At 40.1% G+C, this 19,603-nt stretch overlaps 1 protein-coding gene across 6 annotated transcripts in view; it reads left to right on the top strand.

Moving 5' to 3' along the window:
* atxn2 (ataxin 2) overlaps positions 1-19,603 on the top strand; it is a 125,864-nt gene that overhangs the window by 86,203 nt on the left and 20,058 nt on the right. For 5 of the 6 annotated variants that reach the window (XM_073065665.1, XM_073065664.1, XM_073065663.1 and 2 more), the window contains 2 exons: positions 2,676-2,873; positions 10,226-10,402. In XM_073065665.1, coding sequence (XP_072921766.1) covers positions 2,676-2,873; positions 10,226-10,402 — 375 coding nt within the window. The remainder of the gene's footprint in view (positions 1-2,675; positions 2,874-10,225; positions 10,403-19,603) is intronic. The other variant, XM_073065666.1, reaches the window with a different exon arrangement.

Here is a 19,603-nt window from a genome sequence, read left to right as displayed (position 1 = left end):
TCCCAATAGTCTTTCATGCTCTAACTAATTGAGCCTATCAACAACTGCCTTAAATACCCCCATCTATACCTGCCAGTGGCATTGAACTCCATATATTTACCCCACTCTGGCTAAAGAGATTCTCCCTCAACTCCATTCTAAATGGATGTCCCTCTATACTGGAGGCTATGAAGGTGCTAGAAACCTTCACTATAGGAAATATCCTCTCCACATCCACTCTATCTAGGCCTTTCAATGAGACCCACCCTCATTCTTCTAAATTCCAGCAAGTGTTATCAGACATTCTTCATATAATACCTCGTTCATTCTTGGAATCATTCGCTTAAACCACCTCTAATGTCAGCACATCCTTTCTTAGTTAAGGGGCCCAAAACTGCTCACAGTACTCCAAGTGTGGTTTGACAGATGTCTTATAAAACCTCAGCATTGCATCCTTGCTTTAATATTCTAGGCCTCTCGAAATGAATGCTAACATTGCATTTGCCTTCCTCATCAACAGCTCAACCTGCAAGTTAACATTTAGGGAATCCTACATGAGGGTTCCCAAGTCTCTTTGCACTTCAGATTTTTGAATTTTTTCCCAGTTAAGAAGATGGTCTACACTTTTGTTTCTTTTACCAATGTGTATGATCATACATTTCCTGACACTGTATTCCATTTGCCCATTCTTCTAATCAGCCTAAGTCCTTCTGCAGCCTCTCTGCTTCCTCAGCATTACCTGCCCATCCACCTATCTTTGTATCTTCCACAAACTTGGTCATAAAGCCATCAATTTCATAATCCAAACCATTGACATTTAACGTTTAAAAAAAAAAGCAGTTCCAACACCGACCCCTGCAGAACACCACTAGTCACCGACAGCCAATCAGATGAGGCTCCTTTATTACTACTCTTTGCCTCCTTCCAATCAGCCAATGCTCTATCCATCTTTCCTGAAATGCCATGGACTCTTCCTAAGCCTTATGAAGGTATGTTTCCTCAGGTGTGGCACCTTGTTAAAGGCCTTCTGAAAATCCCAGTACACAGATAGACTGATTCTGTGTTGTCTATCCTGCCTGTTATTTCCTCAAAGAATTCCAACAGATTTGTCAGGTGAGATGTTTCCTATGGAAACCATGCTGACTTTGGCTTATGAGTCATATGTCTCCATCTATCCTGAGACTTCATCCTTAACAATCGACTCCAATATCTTCCCAACCACTGAGATCAGGCTAACAAAGTAGATGATTTAATATTTGCGCACGCTTTTACCAACATGCTCATTTGAAGTCACTTTGGAATCTTTGTGCACATTCCTTGCAATTCACAATCCCATCCACTATAGTGTCATCAATGAACATCCAAATATTGTTCGTTGTCCTGCTGAAAGGTTTCAGCCCGAAACATCGACTGTACTCTTTTCCATACATGCTGCCTGGCCTGCTGAATTTCTACAGCATTTGTGTGTATCACTTGGATTTTTAGTATCTGCAGATTTTCTTTAGCTTATGATCCAAATACTCTGTTTTTTAAATTGTTGAGGTGCAAATAATTATCCTTGCCTTTCATTTAAAAAAAACTCAATTGTTCCTACTGTTGCCTGTCAATTCATGTCAATATATTGCTTCCAATATCGTGCAATTTAATTTTACAGACTAGCTGTTTGTGGCACTTTATCAAAGGCTTTCTAAAAATCATGATTCATCTTCCACTGGGTTTCCATGGTCTATTCTACTGGTTACATTCTCAAGTATTACATTTTTCAAATGTCTGTTAACTCAGCTGTCTTGCCTCTAGAAAATTCCTACCTCTAACATTAGGCTGGCTGGTCTCTAGTTCCCTATCTCTCTCTCCCTCCCCTTTGAAATAGAGTAGTTACATTTTCTACCGTCCAATCTGCAGGAAGTGTTCTATAACATGTTGAATTCTGAAAAGTGATAACCTGTATAGTCACTGTTCCACAGCAACCTCCTTTTAGTTATCTGAGATGCAAATTAACTATTCCTGGGATTTTATCGGCTATCAGAGCCATTAGATATTTTCACTAATGAGAAATGTATTATTTTTATTTGCTTACACTTAATGTTTTGTGCCGATAACTTCTAATGCAGCATTTCGGATATTTAATTCAAATTGAAATAAATGATGGTGGGATACCATTTTAAGCACCTTGATGTCCTGATCATTTTATTAAATGCAACACACACAAAATGCTGGAGGAACTCAGCAGGTCAGGCAGTGTCTGTGGAAATGAATAGATAGGTGGTTACTAAAGAAAGGTCTCGACCCAAAATGTCAACTATCAGTTCATTTCCATAGATGCTGCCTGATCTGCTGAGTTCCTCCAGCATTTTGTGTGTGTTGCTTTGGATTTTCAGCATCTGCAGAATTTCTCATATTTAAAGTACAGGATCGATACTTATTTCCGTTTATCTTAATTCCATTTGTAATATATCATAATTCAGGTTTTTGGAAATTCCTAAATAAACTACATTGGTTTTTACAAAATGCTGAATATTATATTTAATATCTGTAACAGATGGTCAAGTTTTAAGTTTTGTTTGTGGGAAATCTTAATGTAACTTTTTTGTCAATATATGCTATTTTGTAATTTCTATATAATATAATTTTCTGTTGCTTATGTTATCATAATTTTCCTTAGTTTTTACTTTCCTTCATATCATTTGTCCTGTCAGGTGTTCCCTGGCCATCGCCTTGCCCATCTCCTTCCTCTCGCCCACCTTCTCGCTACCCATCAGTACCCAACTCTCTTCCACTTCAGGCAGCCTCTCCTACCAGACCCCCCTCGCGGCCTTCAAGGCCTCCATCTCACCCCTCCACTCATGGTTCTCCAGCTCCTGTCTCTACTATGCCTAAACGCATTTCTTCAGAAGGTACCATAGATAGTTTTGTTTCTGCATATTTGTTTGATTTCTTTTACTTGGTTTATATTTTAACCTGTTTTAAAATTAAATATTTAATCCATCTAACTAGATGGTTGCATTGTATTAAACCTGACTTTTCTTGAAATTTATGTTTAATATTGTCATATATGAATGGCTGCATGGATTGTTATGATGAGCTTGCATGCTTAATAGTACATGATTACACAAAAAAATGACTTGAAGAAATAATTAATTTCCAGAAGGATACCACAGAGGTGTTGATTTGAGCTTATTAAAGTATCATTGATAGTATATTTGTGGATTCGATTTTTGGTAGGTTGGGATTAAGGAAGAAGACTAGATCTTAAATATTATCCACAGTTAAAAGTGGTAAAAGGTCAGAGAGTCTTTATGGATTGGAAATAAAACAGCACAGATACTTTCAAAGGGATCATTTAAAGGTACAATCATCTATGTAGGGTAGAGTTTTTTTTTAAAAAAGAATGTAAATGGGAAGTTTATATCATGTTTCTTGATGCAATACATTGGTTTAATTATGAAATGCTATAACTGATGTGTGTAGAATTTGACAGAGATACTTGTTCAGATTCCTATTGTCACACTGTTTATTTTTTAGGCAGGCTTATGGATATTGACTGAAACATGAAAGCAAAATACAGTGGAAATAGAGTTTAAAAAGTTGGCTTGTGGGATAAGTGCAAAATATGAGAAAGTGTACTTTTGTTATAATTAGCCATATTGTAATTCCATAAGAATTTGAATGATGTCAAATTTAGGACTAATACCTTCCAGTATATTACTTGATGTTTTCGTATTTAAAACTAGCTCTGCACTTAACTCTAAATGTGTGGCAAGATGGTTTGTATGACAAGTTCACTGCATGTATTTCAAGTTGACACATTTAAATGTTGGAGTTGTTTTTTGAAACAACTAACTTTCAGAAAATGGTGCTTTATTTTGAACGATGAACATCTGAAAATGGTTAATTTGCGTATTTTAAAGAGAAGTAGAGCATGCAGATATGAAGTTGCAGTATTGGAAAAATCTATGTGAACTTATGTGAACTATGAAGCCATGTGCTTCTCATATTGCTGAGAATAAATATAATGATAAAATGTGCCCTTAGATTATTTAAATCATTAATATATTCCCTTGTGTGTAAGAGTTGGTCAATGATATTTTCAATGTCTGATGAATAAATTCACTCTGTTCTACACAAAGTCCCTGCTATATTACAGTTTGTATTAGCAGATCCCTGTGATACAGATATTAATGATACAAGTGAACAGAGCCCAGGAGACACAAGATAGAAATGTAATGATCCTGCTCAATCAGGCAGATGCTCACTGTTATTTTACATGGGGGAAACTGAATGAGGTAGTAAAGGCTTCTGCCATTTGTGAGATTGTGAGACTATGAGAATGAACTGTTAGTTTTGGGAGAAAACCATGGATTTCTGGCATAAGAAGCCATTTGACCAGTTACACCTAATCCAATCATAAAAGAGCCATTTAGGTTTATTCTGTCTTCCAGAACAGAATCATAGTATGCAAATTGTAACAATTTTGTTTCTTACCCAAGTACTATTAAATGTGTAATGGGTTTCTGCCTCAACTCCTTTCTTTAAGCAGTGAGTTCACCAATCATTGTGACACTTAATAGAATAATGATTTGGTGAGCAAAGTCAGCTGAGATTTATGAAAAGAAAACTATGTTTCACCAATCAGTTGATGTTGTTTGACGATATATCGAGTAGAATATATGAGAGAAACCACTGATATATTTGGTACTAAAGAAGGCTTTTGATGAAATCCATTACAAGAAATGTGTGAACAAATCTAGAGCACTTGGAATTAGGTTTAATATACAGGAGCTCCCTGGATTATGAGGTAGCTGATGAATGGAAATCTGACTTTGGTCAAGTTTTCCCATTAATTTCTAAAGCATTTCAAGCTGCTAATAATAAAATGTTTCATTAATGATTGGATGCCGTATATATTCCATTAGATTAACTGGGTGGTGTTAGGATGAATATTCAATGAAATGAAAGATTTATAGCGAGTGTACAATGATATGATACGGACAATTTTCAGGAAAGGAAACCTTGCAGAAACTTGCAGTTATCTCTACCTTGGTTTGAGAGTTAGTTAACAGATTAAAAAACAAGAGCCTGATGTACAGTGAGCTGAGGTACCCCCATACCATAGTGATTGATGCTTAGTCTCAACAGTCAAGTCTGTTTCATGAATTGAGTAGGTGAAATGTAGCATTTCTAAGTTTTTAAATTATGTAAAACAAAGTGTGAATGGGAATAGAGATGAGGACGCAGAGAAGGATCAAGCGGATATAGACCACAAGACAAAGCAGAATTGGGCTATTTGGCTCATCAAGTCTGCTCTCCCAAGGTCCTTTTCTCCCTTCTCAGTCCCACTCCCCTTATCCTTGTAATCTATTACGCTGTAACCAATCACTTAGACAAAGTAAGTGAGTGAATAACAACTTGGCAAATTGAGTACAATTTAAAAAGTGTGTAGTTATCTTCTGAGGAGGAAATACAGCAGTTGTGAGTTTTTAACTAGTGAGAGATTGGGAAGTATCGATGTTCAAAGGAACTTACGTACACGTGACTGAAAACTAACATGCAGGTACAGCAAACTGTTGAGAAGGTAAATGGTACTTTGTCATATATTGTAATTAAATGCAAGAGTAAGCATATATAGCTACAACTATATTAGTCCTTAGTGATACCTTGCGCATTATGTGTAGATTTGATCTCCATTTCTAAGTAACCATATATGTGGTGTAGATGGAGTGCAGCAAGGATTCACCTGACCTTCTGGCATTGACTAATATGTCTTGAACATGAGCAGACTGTGTCTCTGTTCTCGAGATGTTAGAAGAATGAGCAGTTAGATAGTGGACATATGTTTCCTTTAGCTAAAATCCCTGGAACAAAGTATTACCACCTGAAGATGAGGGAGTAGCCATTTTAGGACAAATGAAAAATATCTTTGTTGAAAATAGTAACAAATCTTTGGGAGTTTCTTCTCCTGTGGCTTTTGTACACGTGGTTATTGTTTTTAAAAGACATGGATAGATATCAGGATATTAATGAATTATGGTGGATAGGGCTGGAAAATGATGTTTGAGGTAAAAGATTGGCCATGCTGTTGTTGAATGGTGGAATGGGTTGAGGGGTTGAACAGCTTTCTCTTACATTTTTTCCTATCAAATTTATCTCAACTCTACAATCTTAAATTCATACTCTATGTATTTTTTTTAGCTCTGCTAAGAAAAATGAGTTCTGTTAACCCTAAATAGGCCCTTTATGACTTTATCGATCTGTTAAATATTTCTTCAACCTTTTGTCCCAAAGAAATGCATTAAAATTCTTAAGCTCCTTCAATGTCTTCTAAACCCTTTTTAGAACAACAACATCCATTTTGTAGAAGATCAGAAGTTTACGCAGGATTCTAGCCATTTAGACAGTTTCATCATGCCTGAAAATGAAAGTAAAAATTACAGGAACCATTTTCAGGGCCATGCAAGGTCTTTAGATTGAGAAACTGAGTTAATATTAAAGATTGAAGACTAAAATTGTAGCTGAGAAAAGTTAGTTTTAAGTTGCAGAGAATGGGGGAGACAAGGAATAGACAAAGCTGATAGTGGGTGGTGTGCAGGTTGCTGAGATGATTTCTATGTTTAAAATGGCATCTGATTTATAAGTCTGCTTTTGGCAGGTATGCTGTAAACACTTTGGTCATTTGTATGAGTTTAAAGCCTTTCTGGATGCACTTGCTATGCTTGCACTTGGTAGCTTACCATTTTCATGTATTCTCTGGTTTGCTCTTGCCAAGTATATTGTCACTGGTGAATTTATTTTTAACATCTGACAAACTAGAAACATTTCCCCAGTTAAAGCAGTATTTATTTTGTTATCAAGTGAGAGAAAGATGCAAAATCCTCTAGCCTGGATTCTTTTGTTCCAAATGCCTCTTTTGTGTGGTTTATGGAGTGCAGTATATTATGTTTTTATGTACTTAATTTCCTCCATACATAATATAACTAATGAAAACTGTAAAATTGTCCCAATAATTATTTCCCTAATTTCCTCACTAGGTTCCAATTAATTGGTTAACTGATAATTCTTTGTGACGGTTAATTGCTGCCGTGTTCTTTTGATTCATTGTAAGTGAGCAAAATCAGTGCAGAACCTAGTGGAGATAATAAACTGCCTTCATTGCCTTCCCGAAAATGTCAAAAAATCACTGCTTTTAAATTTGGTGTCAGTTGGCCCAAATGAATAACATAACACAAGCATACGCAACTGACATTATTTAAAACAGTTCGCTCTAAGAGTTGTGTAGTGTCTAATGGCCACACAACTGTACTCAACTAACACTAGTTAGAAATTTTTTGTTTGCAATCTCCAAATCTTCATTTTCATTGTAACATTCAAGATGATTCTGATACCTTTAAATTCTTTGTAGTTCCTAACAAGCCGAAGTAGTGAATCTGTTTAATTTTCGCTCCCAGCCTTTACTGGCACCTCCAAGCCTGAATGCTTAAAACTGCAGTGAGCAAAAGTTTTGAGCGTTTTGCTGCTTATTTCTCATCAACGATCAGTGACAAAAATCACTGCTATTTGAATACAACCACATGTAACTGACACTGTTTAAAAACTGTTCACTTGAAGCTCTGTGTAGTGTTTCACAGCCATTCATGTGGCTGGGTTGAATTGTTCTCCAGTCTTCCCAATCCAATTGTAAATGTTTCATCACCATACAAGGTAACATCATCAGTGCACTATTCACTTGTGTGTCCACCAGGCGCTAGGCACCACAAGTGAACAGCATACTCATATGGTGACACAACATTTGCAAACAGATTGCCAAGATTGGAGAACAACTCAATCCAATCATCGTCCACCTGAGCTACGCATTTACGGTTATTTCCACCGCAAGTGCACGCGACTGTCGCTAGTTTGAAACTGTTCGGCAACGGCCTCTTATTCCAATTAAGCGGCATAGTGTCCCAAATAAATGAAGGAAAGCCCAGGTATTTTCTTGATTAGTTGTTGTTCTTTAAGAATTGTCTCAAATAAGTTGCTGCCCGATTAACTGATTGCCCATTAACCAGAATCCACTCTATTCATTTTTCAGAATGCAAATGTCGCTCTCATGCCAGTATCAAATGCCCACCTAAAACTGCCCTTAACATTACATTACCTTTATAGTATCTTACTGACATGTAAATTATACAAATATTAATTTATATGAATGCTTAATTTATTGAATTTAACAAGGATCTGGTAGCTGTATTTAGTGCACTCTTACACATTTGACTGTTTCTCAAGTATATGTACAAACACAGTGTCAAAGAGAGAGGACATAAAGTGTGTATTAGTGAATATTCTAAGTGGGCAGTAGTTGCTCCAGATAAAAGACAAGTGTATTGTCACTTAACTATATACATGTATATCGTGAAACAAGACAATATTTCTCCGAACCAGGGTATAAAGCACAGTAGAACACATAAAACACATATAACATGCAATAACTTAGGAAAACAGAGATAAAATCTATAGATGAATTACTCATAAATAAACAAAGTGCATAAATTAAATTTTGTCAGGTACGGAACAGATTAACCAGTGACACTTCAAATGTGATATGGCAAAGGGTTCAGAAGCCTAATAGCCTGAGAAGAAGCTGTTTCTCATCCTGACCGTTGTTGTCTTTATGCAGTGGAGGCTCCTGCCTGATGGGAGAAAGCCAATGAAGATACTGAATAGATGGGTGGGATTCTTGATGAGGGTCCTGCGTGCTCAGCGCTCCTGATAAATGTCTGCAATGGATGGTAGAGAGACCCTCTGATCCTCTCAGCTATTCTCACAGTCCTTTGTAGGGGCTTTTAGTCCAGTGCTTGACTGCTCCCATACCAGATGGAGATGCAGCCTGTCAGGATGCTCACAATGATGTTCCTGAAAAATGGGGCAGTGGGGGGGAGGGGGAAGCTCGCCTGCTTCAACCTTCTTAGGAAGTGGATGTGCTGGAATAATGTTGACTACTTGTGATGTATGACTAAATCCTCAGCCACTTTTAATTCCTGCATGAGGTGTTATTCACATGTGTTATATATCTCATGTTATATCACAAGCCTTCTGAAGAATGTCACAAAAGAATTTGTTTATTTTGTCATCTATTGTTTCAGAAGAGTTACAATATTTTAAGTGAATATCCTGACCTTTCCCCCAGGTTTTAGCTGTATTGTCTTGAAGGTCTCGGGTTCATTTTTCAGCATAAAGCTGTTTAGTCAGCAAATGGGTTAATTAACTGCAATTTCTATTTTTAAATTAAATTCACATTCAATGTCGGGAAAAATTATCATTTAGCTTTTAGGTTTTCACCTTGTTCACAATTATGTTAAAATGAGTTGTTTGTCATTTTAAAAACAACTTGAATTTTATGTTGTAGAAGTTGTCACCCTACCTTGGGATGTCTTACAAAGTGTAATATTACAGAGTAATTGCATATCAGAAAAATGGCCATTAGTGTTTATAAACTTCTAAAATATAACATGAATGCTTTTAAAATCTGTCCAGCTTGATTCGCCATTTAGGTCTTTACAGTATATAAAAAATTAATCTGCTACCTCTCTTTTCTCTCATAGCAAGGTTCACTTTACTCCCCACAGACAGCTAGGTAAATATAGAGAGGGGGAAATTATAGATTAACAACAGTATGGACCTGCTTACATGATGGGCTTATGTTGGAGCTGGGAAGTAATTGGGAATTACGTTTTTTTTTTAAAACGCCCGAAGTACCATGCAACATTATGTGAAATAAGGAAATATTATGAAATTCTTATTTTTTTCAGATTCCTTGGTTTACTTTTGGTTCAGCATGAGGTGTGTGTGTGTGTGTGTGTGTGTGTGTGTGTGTGTACACACACACACACACACACGTACACTCAAAATGAAAATGGTCAGCTGTGAGCATTCAGTGAAAAATGTTACTTGTCTTTACTTGTCTGTGAATATTTGAGCAAAGGAAAACATGCCATTATTTCATAGTTTGTGATACCAATTCTTGAGTGGTTTAAGTTTAATTATATAGATCGTGATTTTAAGCCCTCTGATATAACGGACAGTTAATTAAATGCACAGAATAGTTCCTTTTTTAAAAAAAAGGCCTATTGTTTTATGAACCAGCAATCTGATTTGCTGAAATTACACCTTAGATTTATAGGACTGTATCATCTAACTTCGTCAGCTTCTCTATTTTACTTGCTCACTGCAATGTATGCTTCTATTTATCATGCTTTGTTGTATCATCAAGGTCCTCCGCGAATGTCTCCAAAGGCCCAACGCCATCCTCGACATAGAGGCCCCTCTGGTAGAGCTGGAATGTCTTCAAGTTTGGATTATATACCCCACAGTGTATCTGGAGAAATTTCTGCTCCTGTACCTCGTAACAGTTCTTCAGGAGGAACTTGGTCATCTGTAGTTAGTGGTGGTAAGTCGTCTTAAGGTGTCCAATAAAGTCAGGTATTCAAGTTCATTAAGAATGTTTAAAAGAAGCAGCTTGTATTTAGGCAAAATCCTTCAATATTACAAATGTCCCAAAGAATAATTATGAGCGTGGATGCTGATAAATACACAGATATTTCAAGATATGATAGAGTGGTCTAGATCTAAAGATGTTTTCCTTGTGAGTAAGGGAGACCAGGTACAGAGAGGCAGTTCCCTTTGATCAAAGGCAGTTAGTTCAGAGAGAGAAGAATGGAAATAGTAATTTGAGAAGGTAAGGGTGTTTGGTTGACCTGAGAACAGGAAGAGTTCAGAGTAAAAGGAAAGGCAGGATTATATTCTGTGGACGGAATTATGCTGCAACTGTATAGAGTACTGGCGACTACTGCATGCATTTCTGGTCTCCTTGTATGGAGAAAAAAGGTATACTGGTTTTGGAGATGATACTAAGGAGGGCCACCAGGTTGATGCCAGAGACGAGAGGGTTAGCCAATGAGGAGAGATTGAGTCACCTGGGACTCTATCCACTAGAATTCAGACGAATGAGAGAGAATTTCATAGAAATAAATTAGTGCTTGATGGGAATAATTTTGAATGCCAGACTTGGTCATAGGCTATGAACATAGGTTTTGATAAAGAGTTTGTTAGCGGAGGGTGCAGAAGATGTGGAAAAATGGAGAAATGAGGGGCAAAGTAGGAGACCAATCTTAGCATCGCTCTGGTGATATAGATTCATAGTCCTTTGGCTCATTGAGTCTATACTGGCATTCAAGCATCAATTAATACTCACTCTACAGTAATTATTTAAAAAAAATTCTCGCAGTGGTCAAGGAAGGAAACTGGAGCACCCAGAGAAATTAGTAGGGTCCCAGAGAGAATTTGCAAATTTCATACAGATATGGAAAGGTCTCCTCAGTGAAAATGTTAAAATTTCACAACTCCAGACACTTACTAGTTGAATAGTGTCCTAATTAAACGGCTGCCCCTATTAACCAATGGCCCAATTAACTGAAATCCACTATACTAACTTTCGAGGCAGTGCACAAGTGGTTTACTAGGTAGATGAGGGGAGTTGACCTATGAGAAAAAGAGTGAGTTGCCTGGGACTATACTCACTGGAATTGTAGGATTTTGTGAATAAGACCTGTGAGTTGTTTTGTGTGTTAAGACACGGCCCTTTATTGACATCATTATGTCAAACACCATCTCTTAAAGTGAACACAACAACACATTGATGCTGTTTGTGAATTATTTAGAACAATTTCTATTATGAACAATATGTGTCATGTGTCACCCATTACATCACCCTACACAGGTCTCCCCTGCCCCCCAAGAATTCCCCAAAACAGGCATTGAGTCTGCTTGCAGCTTGGCTCCTATGTGCCTTGTTTGGGGTAACAGGAGGTGCCTTTACCTTGTTCATGGGTGTGCTGACACACGCACGCGATCATGTAGTGACGCGGGGGGATATGGTTGTGGAACTATCCAGGTCTTGGTGAGGCAGTTTAAAGTGATCTACAGAAATACATTTAGGTTTACCCTTCCTGTTTATAATAAAAATCTTTTTGCCTGTTCCAAGATGTGGAATGGGCTATCGTAAGGGTGCTTAAGGTGCCCCCTTCAGCGTGCATCATGGTGGACAAAAATGAACGAGGTAGAACATAGATCAACTGGAACCCAAGAATGTTGTTCACCATGATGAGAGGTAGGAATAGATGAAAAAGAATTGAGTTAACTGAGGAGGGTGGAATGCTGCTGGACACCAACCAGGGGGTTGTGGCATCAGGGATAAAATCACCCGGTACCCATAGCAGCTGCCTGTACACCAACTCAGCTGCGGAGGACTGCAGCTGCTCTGGGCCCTAGCAGGACCTACTGGAGATGATCGTGCCAACACTTATCTGATCAGGGAGGCCCTAAGGGCAGCCTTTAGGGAACAGTGAAATCACTTGCACAGGCCATTGGGTAATATACTGTGGTATGATACAATTTAATGCTGAAGTTCAGGGTCATTGTGGCCCAGAAGAAAGACATGAATTGGGAACCACTGAACTGAGTGACCCAGGAGTTGATGAACATCCGAGCCATGTCCGCAGCCATTGTCGACGCTAGAGGAACAACCCCCTGGCCATATGGTGTTACCGGGCGAGAGGATCAACCTGGTCCACATTGACCTGGTCAAACCGTCACTCAGGGACCTTGAAAGGTTCTGATGGTACCTGAACATGATCATTAACTTTCGGCCGCTGACAAACAGCACAGACTGCACTCCAGTTTCTGCAAAGCCATCCTGCCTGGATGTGAGAGGCTGTGAACAGTATGCTTCTGGACACCATGGGGCGAGAGTGATCATCTGAGACATTACACAGGAGTGGAACACCTGCACGTCCAACTGCAGGCCTGTGATTGCTGTACTGTGAGCCTGCACCTCTGGGTCAGTAGCTTGGTTGGCTGTCACACCATCATTCTTGATATGTGTGTGGCATCGACGGCAGGCCATGAGAGGCAATCAACCACAGTGTTAACTTTCCCTTTGATGTGCTGTATATCAGTAGTGAATACTGAAATATAGGCCAGGTGGCATTGCTGTCTGCAGACCAGGGGTCAAATGCTTTGGCCTTTGCAGGCATGAGTGGTTTGTGATGAATGAACACTGAAATGCCAACCCTCCAATAGAAAATGGAAATGGCAGACAGCCAGAGACTGAGAAGCTCACTTTTGTCAGGAGGGGGGTTGGACGGAGCTGTCAGCTGTAGAAAGCGAGCTCATGCTTCCAACCAGCTTTTTGTGCACAGCATCCACGGCCTGAAACATCAGTAGTGATGGCTATTGGTGCATTGTGGAGTGCGTGCATCAGTAGGGTCACGTATGGAAGGGCCATTGTGACTTCAAATGCTCTGGTCATGTCCACAGACCTTTTGCCAATCACCTTTCTGGCTCTCAGCTTCACCTCACCCCCTCTGGTCTTCTATCATTTCTCATTTTCCCCTTCCCTTCCTACTTTCAAATCTCTTACTATCTTTCCTTTCAGTTAGTCCTGACGAAGGGTCTCGGCCGGAAATGTCGACAGTGCTTCTCCTTATAGATGCTGCCAGGCCTGCTGTGTTCCACCAGCATTTTGTGTGTGTTGCTTGAATTTCCAGCATCTGCAGATTTCCTCATGCATTCTTTTATAACAGAGTCCTTTAGTCGCTGGAAAGTGTATATTGCATTTTTTTCAGCCCAAACATCATGTGTAGAAAGTCAAATAGGCCAAATGGGGTTATGGGAAGTTTTGAAACCATTCTCAGTGCACACAGGCACCTGATGGTAGCCCCTGACTAAGTCCACTTTAGAAAAAAAAAATGTAGATCTTGAATATGTGGGACTGGGTAGTGAACAGAGGTGGAGGCCTTATTAAGGCTGTGGTAATCGCCACATGGATGGCAGCCACCAGGCTTAAGTACCATGTGCAGTGGTGAAGCCAAAGAGCTATTCGACCTGTATACAAAGCCAAGCAGTTCCATGTTATCAAGCTCAGCCTTCAGGCTGGCCAGCTTTTCTGAGTCGTGTCCACACACGTGGGCTTTGACTAGCGCGCCAGTTGTGGAAATGTGGTGCTCCACTCCATGCTTTGTGGCTATTGTAAAAAATGTGGGCTTGGTCAGGTTTGGGAATTCGCCCAGCAGGCGACTGAATTCACATGTGGTGGTGCATGCGCTAGACAGAGTTGTCGTGGTGAAATTACTGGGGGTACAAGGCAAACAACCCAAAGTCCTTTGCATCCACAAGCCAGCAGTCCTTTGGCAAAAGGAAATCTGTGTCGAGCAGAGGTCTAGCAACTTTAGCCAAGACAAAGTTCTGTGTGCAGCATCACCCACTGAAACAGAGCATCATGTGTCATGTCCCATAAGTCCGGATTCTGCTGTAATTGATGGCTTTCAGCAAGGGTTTGTTGCTGTCTGCCTTGTATTCAAAGGGCAATGCTGGCAGCACACTCACTTGAGTGGCTGTGTAACACAGGAAGTGTCACGCTCAAAGTGTGTCCGTAATGAAGAATAGATGCCCCTGGCAGCTGGAGTCCATGGTGTTCACAGATCTCCAATACCCTGATGTGCTGGTGCTGTTTAAGTTGCACGGTGTCGTCACCTATTGGCGTTTGTGCCAAAGCATGAATAATTAAAAGTATAGATCCAATGTTGTCGACTGGTTGGAGCAGTATGCCTGAGTCTGCTGGAGAATCTGCTGATGGAAGTGAGGAGGAAGGATGCATTTCTGCCTGGCTGAGTGTAGAAAACTGGCCATTTCAGCTAGCTCCCTATAGTTCTTCACCGGTGTATTAGCAAGGGCTGTGCAAACTTGATCAGGTATTTGTTGCATAAGGAGTTCCTTTAAAATAAAACAAGAATGTTGATTGCCCAGGAGAGATAGTGTGGGCTCCATTAGTTTTGAAGGCCTAGTGTCACGCAGGCTGAGTAAGAACAACTGTTTGGTGTGCTCAGACTCAAACAGTCTAAAAGTCTGTAATATGTGAGTTTTCAGAGTGAAATATTTATCCCGTGTGGGCGGGTCTTCTGGTAGACTCACCACTCTGGCTGCAGTGGAACTATGTAGAGATGCTACAACTTAGTAAAATTTGGTGTTGTCAAAGTGATTGACGGGTCCCTTTCAGAATGGCAGGCTGTGACCAGTGGGGTACCGCAAGATTCGGTGCTGGGACCGCAACTGTTTACAATATACATTAATGATTTAGATGAAGGGATTAAAAGTAACATTAGCAAATTTGCTGATGACACAAAGCTGGGTGGCAGTGTGAAATGTCAGGAGGATGTTATGAGAGTGCAGGGTGACTTGGACAGTTTGGGTGAGTGGGCAAATGTATGGCAGATGCAGTTTAATGTGGATAAATGTGAGGTTATCCACTTTGGTGGCAAGAACAGGAAGGCAGATTACTATCTAAATGGAGTCAAGTTAGGAAAAGGGGAAGTACAACGAGATCTAGGTGTTCTTGTACATCAGTCAATGAAAGCAAGCATGCAGGTACAGTAGGCAGTGAAGAAAGCTAATGGCATGCTGGCTTTTATAACAAGAGGAATTGAGTATAGGAGTAAAGAGGTCCTTCTGCAGCTGTACAGGGCCCTGGTGAGACCCCACCTGGAATATTGTGTGCCGTTTTGGTCTCCAAATTTGAGGAAGGACATTCTTGCTATTGAGGGAGTGCAGCATAGGTTCACAAGGTTAATTCCCAGAATGGCGGGACTGTCATATGTTGAAAGATTGGAGCGATTGGGCTTGTATACACTGGAATTTAGAAGGATGAGAGGGGATCTGATTGAAACATATAAGTTTATTAAGGGATTGGACACACTGGAGGCAGGAAGCATGTTCCCGCTGATGGGTGAGTCCAGAACTAGAGGCCATAGTTTAAGAATAAGGGGTAGGCCATTTAGAACAGAGATGAGGAAAAACTTTTTCACCCAGAGAGTGGTGGATATGTGGAATGCTCTGCCCCAGAAGTCAGTGGAGGCCAAGTCTCTGGATGCATTCAAGAGAGAGTTAGATAGAGCTCTTATAGATAGCGGGGTCAAGGGATATGGGGAGAGGGCAGGAACAGGGTACTGATTGTGTATGATCAGCCATGATCACAGTGAATGGCGGTGCTGGCTAGAAGGGCCGAATGGCCTACTCCTGCACCTATTGTCTATTTACTGAGTCGTAGCATTGCTATGTGATTCGCCGCAACGCGAACTGGGCTTCTGCCTGTGCAAACCACACGATAGCATGCTGCTCCCAAAACTCTGGCAGCTTCAAAGTGACCCCGTAGGTTGACATGTTGTAGAATAATTCTGGAATCGTTTGATGCTGTTGGAGTCATCAGTGTAGGATTTTGTGAATGAAACGTGCAAGAATCATTTTATGTGCTTAACAAAAGCTGCAATCCTTTACTTCCAGTATGAACAAACCAAAAGCAATCGCCTTCTACTGACATCATTACATCAAACACCACCTCTTAATATGAACTCAACCACTCGATGACACTGTTTGTGAATTATTTAGAACTGTTTCTATTATGAACAATATGTGTCATCTTTCACTCATCATATCACCATACAGAATATAGAGGTGATTTTTATAGAAACAAAACTATGAAAGGGATAAGTTAGTTAGGAAAGTCGTTTCTACTGGTAAGTGAGACTATAGCAAGGTGACATAACCTCACGATTTTTTTTATTTAAGAGAATTGCATTGTAACATGCCTTCTGGCCCAATGAGCCCATGCTGCCCAATTACATCCATTTGACAATCAGCCTATGAATCTGTACATCTTTGGAATGTGGGAGGAAACCAGAGCATCTGGAGGAAACACGTGCCCACGGAGAAAGCATGCAAACTCCTTGCAGACAGCAGTGGAATTGAACTTGGGTTGTGGCATTACATTACTGCATCACACAGACTGCTGTGCTATACATGGTGTGTAGATTTAGGATAGGGATGAGGAGAAACTGTTTTTCCCTGAGTGTAGTGAATGTGGAATTCTCAGCCCAAGGAGAAATAGAGGCTACACACAAAATGCTGGAGGCACTCGGCGGGTCGGGCAGCATCTATGGAAATTGGGAACCAGTCAATGTTTCAGGCAGAGGTCTTCAGGACTGGAAAAGGAAGGGGAAAAAACCAGAATAAGAAGATGGAGAGGGGGAGCTAAAGATGAGGGGTGAAGTCAGGTGGGTGGGTTAAGAGGGGGATGAAGTAAAGCTGGAAGGCGATAAGTGGAAAAGGTAAAGCACTGGAGAGGAAGGAATCTGATAGGAGAGGAGACTGGACCATCAGAGAAAGGGAAGGACACCATGGGTGCTGATAGGCAGGTAAGTAGAAGGGAAGAGGTAAGATGGGGGGCCGGGAGGGGGAATGGTTGCCAGAAGTTGCAAAAAATCAATGTTCATGCCATCAGGTTGGAGACTACCCAGACAGAATATGAGGTGGTGTTCCACACCTGAGAGTAGCCTCATTGTGGCAGTAGAGGAGACCATGGACCAATATGTCAGAATGGGGATTGGAATAAAAAAAAATTAAGAGTGTTGGGTAGATAAGAGATGGTATGAGCATTTACATGGAAGCTGACTCCATGTCGATAAATAAATGCCATCAGCAAAAACATGTAGATAAGAACTTGGAGGTAGCAAGGAACTATAGTTTGCTGGGAGAAAGGGCAGCAGCTGGTATGGAGTTTAGGGGGGAAAGAGTTAACTCTTTAGAGAAAATGTAAGGTCAGAAGAAAAAAGAATTTCTGAAGATGCATTGGCTCTGATTGATAATTGGGCTGTAATCAGTTGAGGGCAGGTTCCACAGAAATGCACAGTGAAATGAAAGACTTTGCATAAGTGAATAAATAGTTTGGTATGCTCATTACAGTTGAAGGTATGACCTAAAAAGAGGTTTTATTTTTGAGCTATTTCTGCTTTAGCGTTTTCAGTGAACCCTCCCATCCGTTCAACAATCTCTTTGACCCCCTACCATCAGACTGGAGGTAACGTAACATTAGGACAAGAACTGTGAGGATACGAAACAGCTTCTTTCCTTGGGCCTTAAGACTGCTGAACTACCTGCCACCACCCAGGTCTCCTCATGTGTGAAACACTAGTTGCATTATACTGTTTACTTTTTAACTTGAATATTTGTTAATTTATTTGAGGTTATCTTACTTTGTGTTGTGTGTGAGTGATATGTACTATGTTGTGCACCTCAGTGTGGAGGAACGTTGCCTCGTTTGGCGGTCTACATGCTGAATTAACAATGAATTTGATTATGAATAATTGGAGGAGGGAGGAAGGAAGGGAGTGTGGGAGTCAAGCAGGGACTACTAAAACCTTAAGACAAAGGAGAAAATTAGGCCATCTCCTTGCTTTTATATTCCATTCCCCTTAAATGTTAACGTTGCATTTGTCTTCTCCACCTATTAATTAACCTTCTGGGAATCTTGCATAGGACTCCTAAGTCCCTCTATACCTCTGATGTTTGAACCTTCTCCGCATTCAGATAGAAGTTCGCACCATTATCTCTTTTACCGAAATGCATTATCATACATTTCCCAACACTGTATTGCATCTGCCACTTTTTCCCATTCTTCCAATTTGTCTAAGTCCTGCTACGTACCTACCTTTGTACCATCCACAATCTTTGCCACAAAGCCATCAATTCCATGATCCAAATCATTGACAAATAATGTGAAAAGTAGTGACCTCAATACTGAGTCCTGAGGAACACCACTAGTCACTGGCAGCCAACCAGAGAAGGCCCCCTTTATTCCCACTCAGTGCCTCCTGCCTGTCAACCGTCTTCTATCCATGACAGTATCTTTCCTGTAATGCTATAGGATTTTATCTTGTTAAGCAGCCTCATGTGTGGCACCTTATTAAAGGCCTGCTGAAAATTCATGTAAATGATATCCACTGCCTCTCCTTTGTCCACCCTATTTGTTACTTTACTTTCTCGAAGAACTTTTAACAGATTTGTCAGGTAAGATTTCCCTTTACAGAAACCATGTTGACTTTAACTTACTTTATCATTAATCTCCAAGTACCCTGAAAACTCATCCTTAATAATAAACTCCCAGCACTTTCCCAGCCACTGAGGTTAGGCTAACTGGCCTATAATTTCCTTTCTTTTGCCTTTCTCCCTTGTTAAAGAGTGGAGTGACATTTGCAATCTTCCAGTCCTTCAGGTCCATGCCAGAATCATGTAATTCTTGAAAGATCATGACCAATGCATCCGTTGTCTTTTCAGCAACGTCTCTCAGAACTCTGGGCTGTAGTCCATCTGATCCAGGTGACTTATCCACCTTAAGACCTTTGAGTTTGTAATAGCAATGGCACTCAATCCTGCTCTCTGACACTCATGGCCCTCTGGAACCACTACTAGTGTCTTCCACAGTGAAGACTGATACAAAGTACCCATTAAGTTCATCTGTCATTACTTTATCCCTCATTGCTACCTCACCGGCATAATTTTCCTGTGATCCAATATCAACTCTCACCTCCCTTTTTACTCTTTATATACACTGAAAATCCTTTAGTATCATGCTTTATATTATTGGCCAGCTTGCCCTCATATTTCATCTTTTCCCTTCTTATAGCTTTTTTAGTTGTATTTTGTTGGATTTTAAAAGCTTCCCAATCATCCAAATTCCCACTCACTTTAGCTACCATATATG

The sequence above is a fragment of the Hemitrygon akajei genome, chromosome 14 (genome assembly GCF_048418815.1).
Source record: "Hemitrygon akajei chromosome 14, sHemAka1.3, whole genome shotgun sequence".
Lineage (NCBI taxonomy): Eukaryota > Metazoa > Chordata > Chondrichthyes > Myliobatiformes > Dasyatidae > Hemitrygon > Hemitrygon akajei.
Note: the sequence above shows the minus strand (reverse complement) of the source record. Positions and strands in the feature narration are given on the sequence as shown.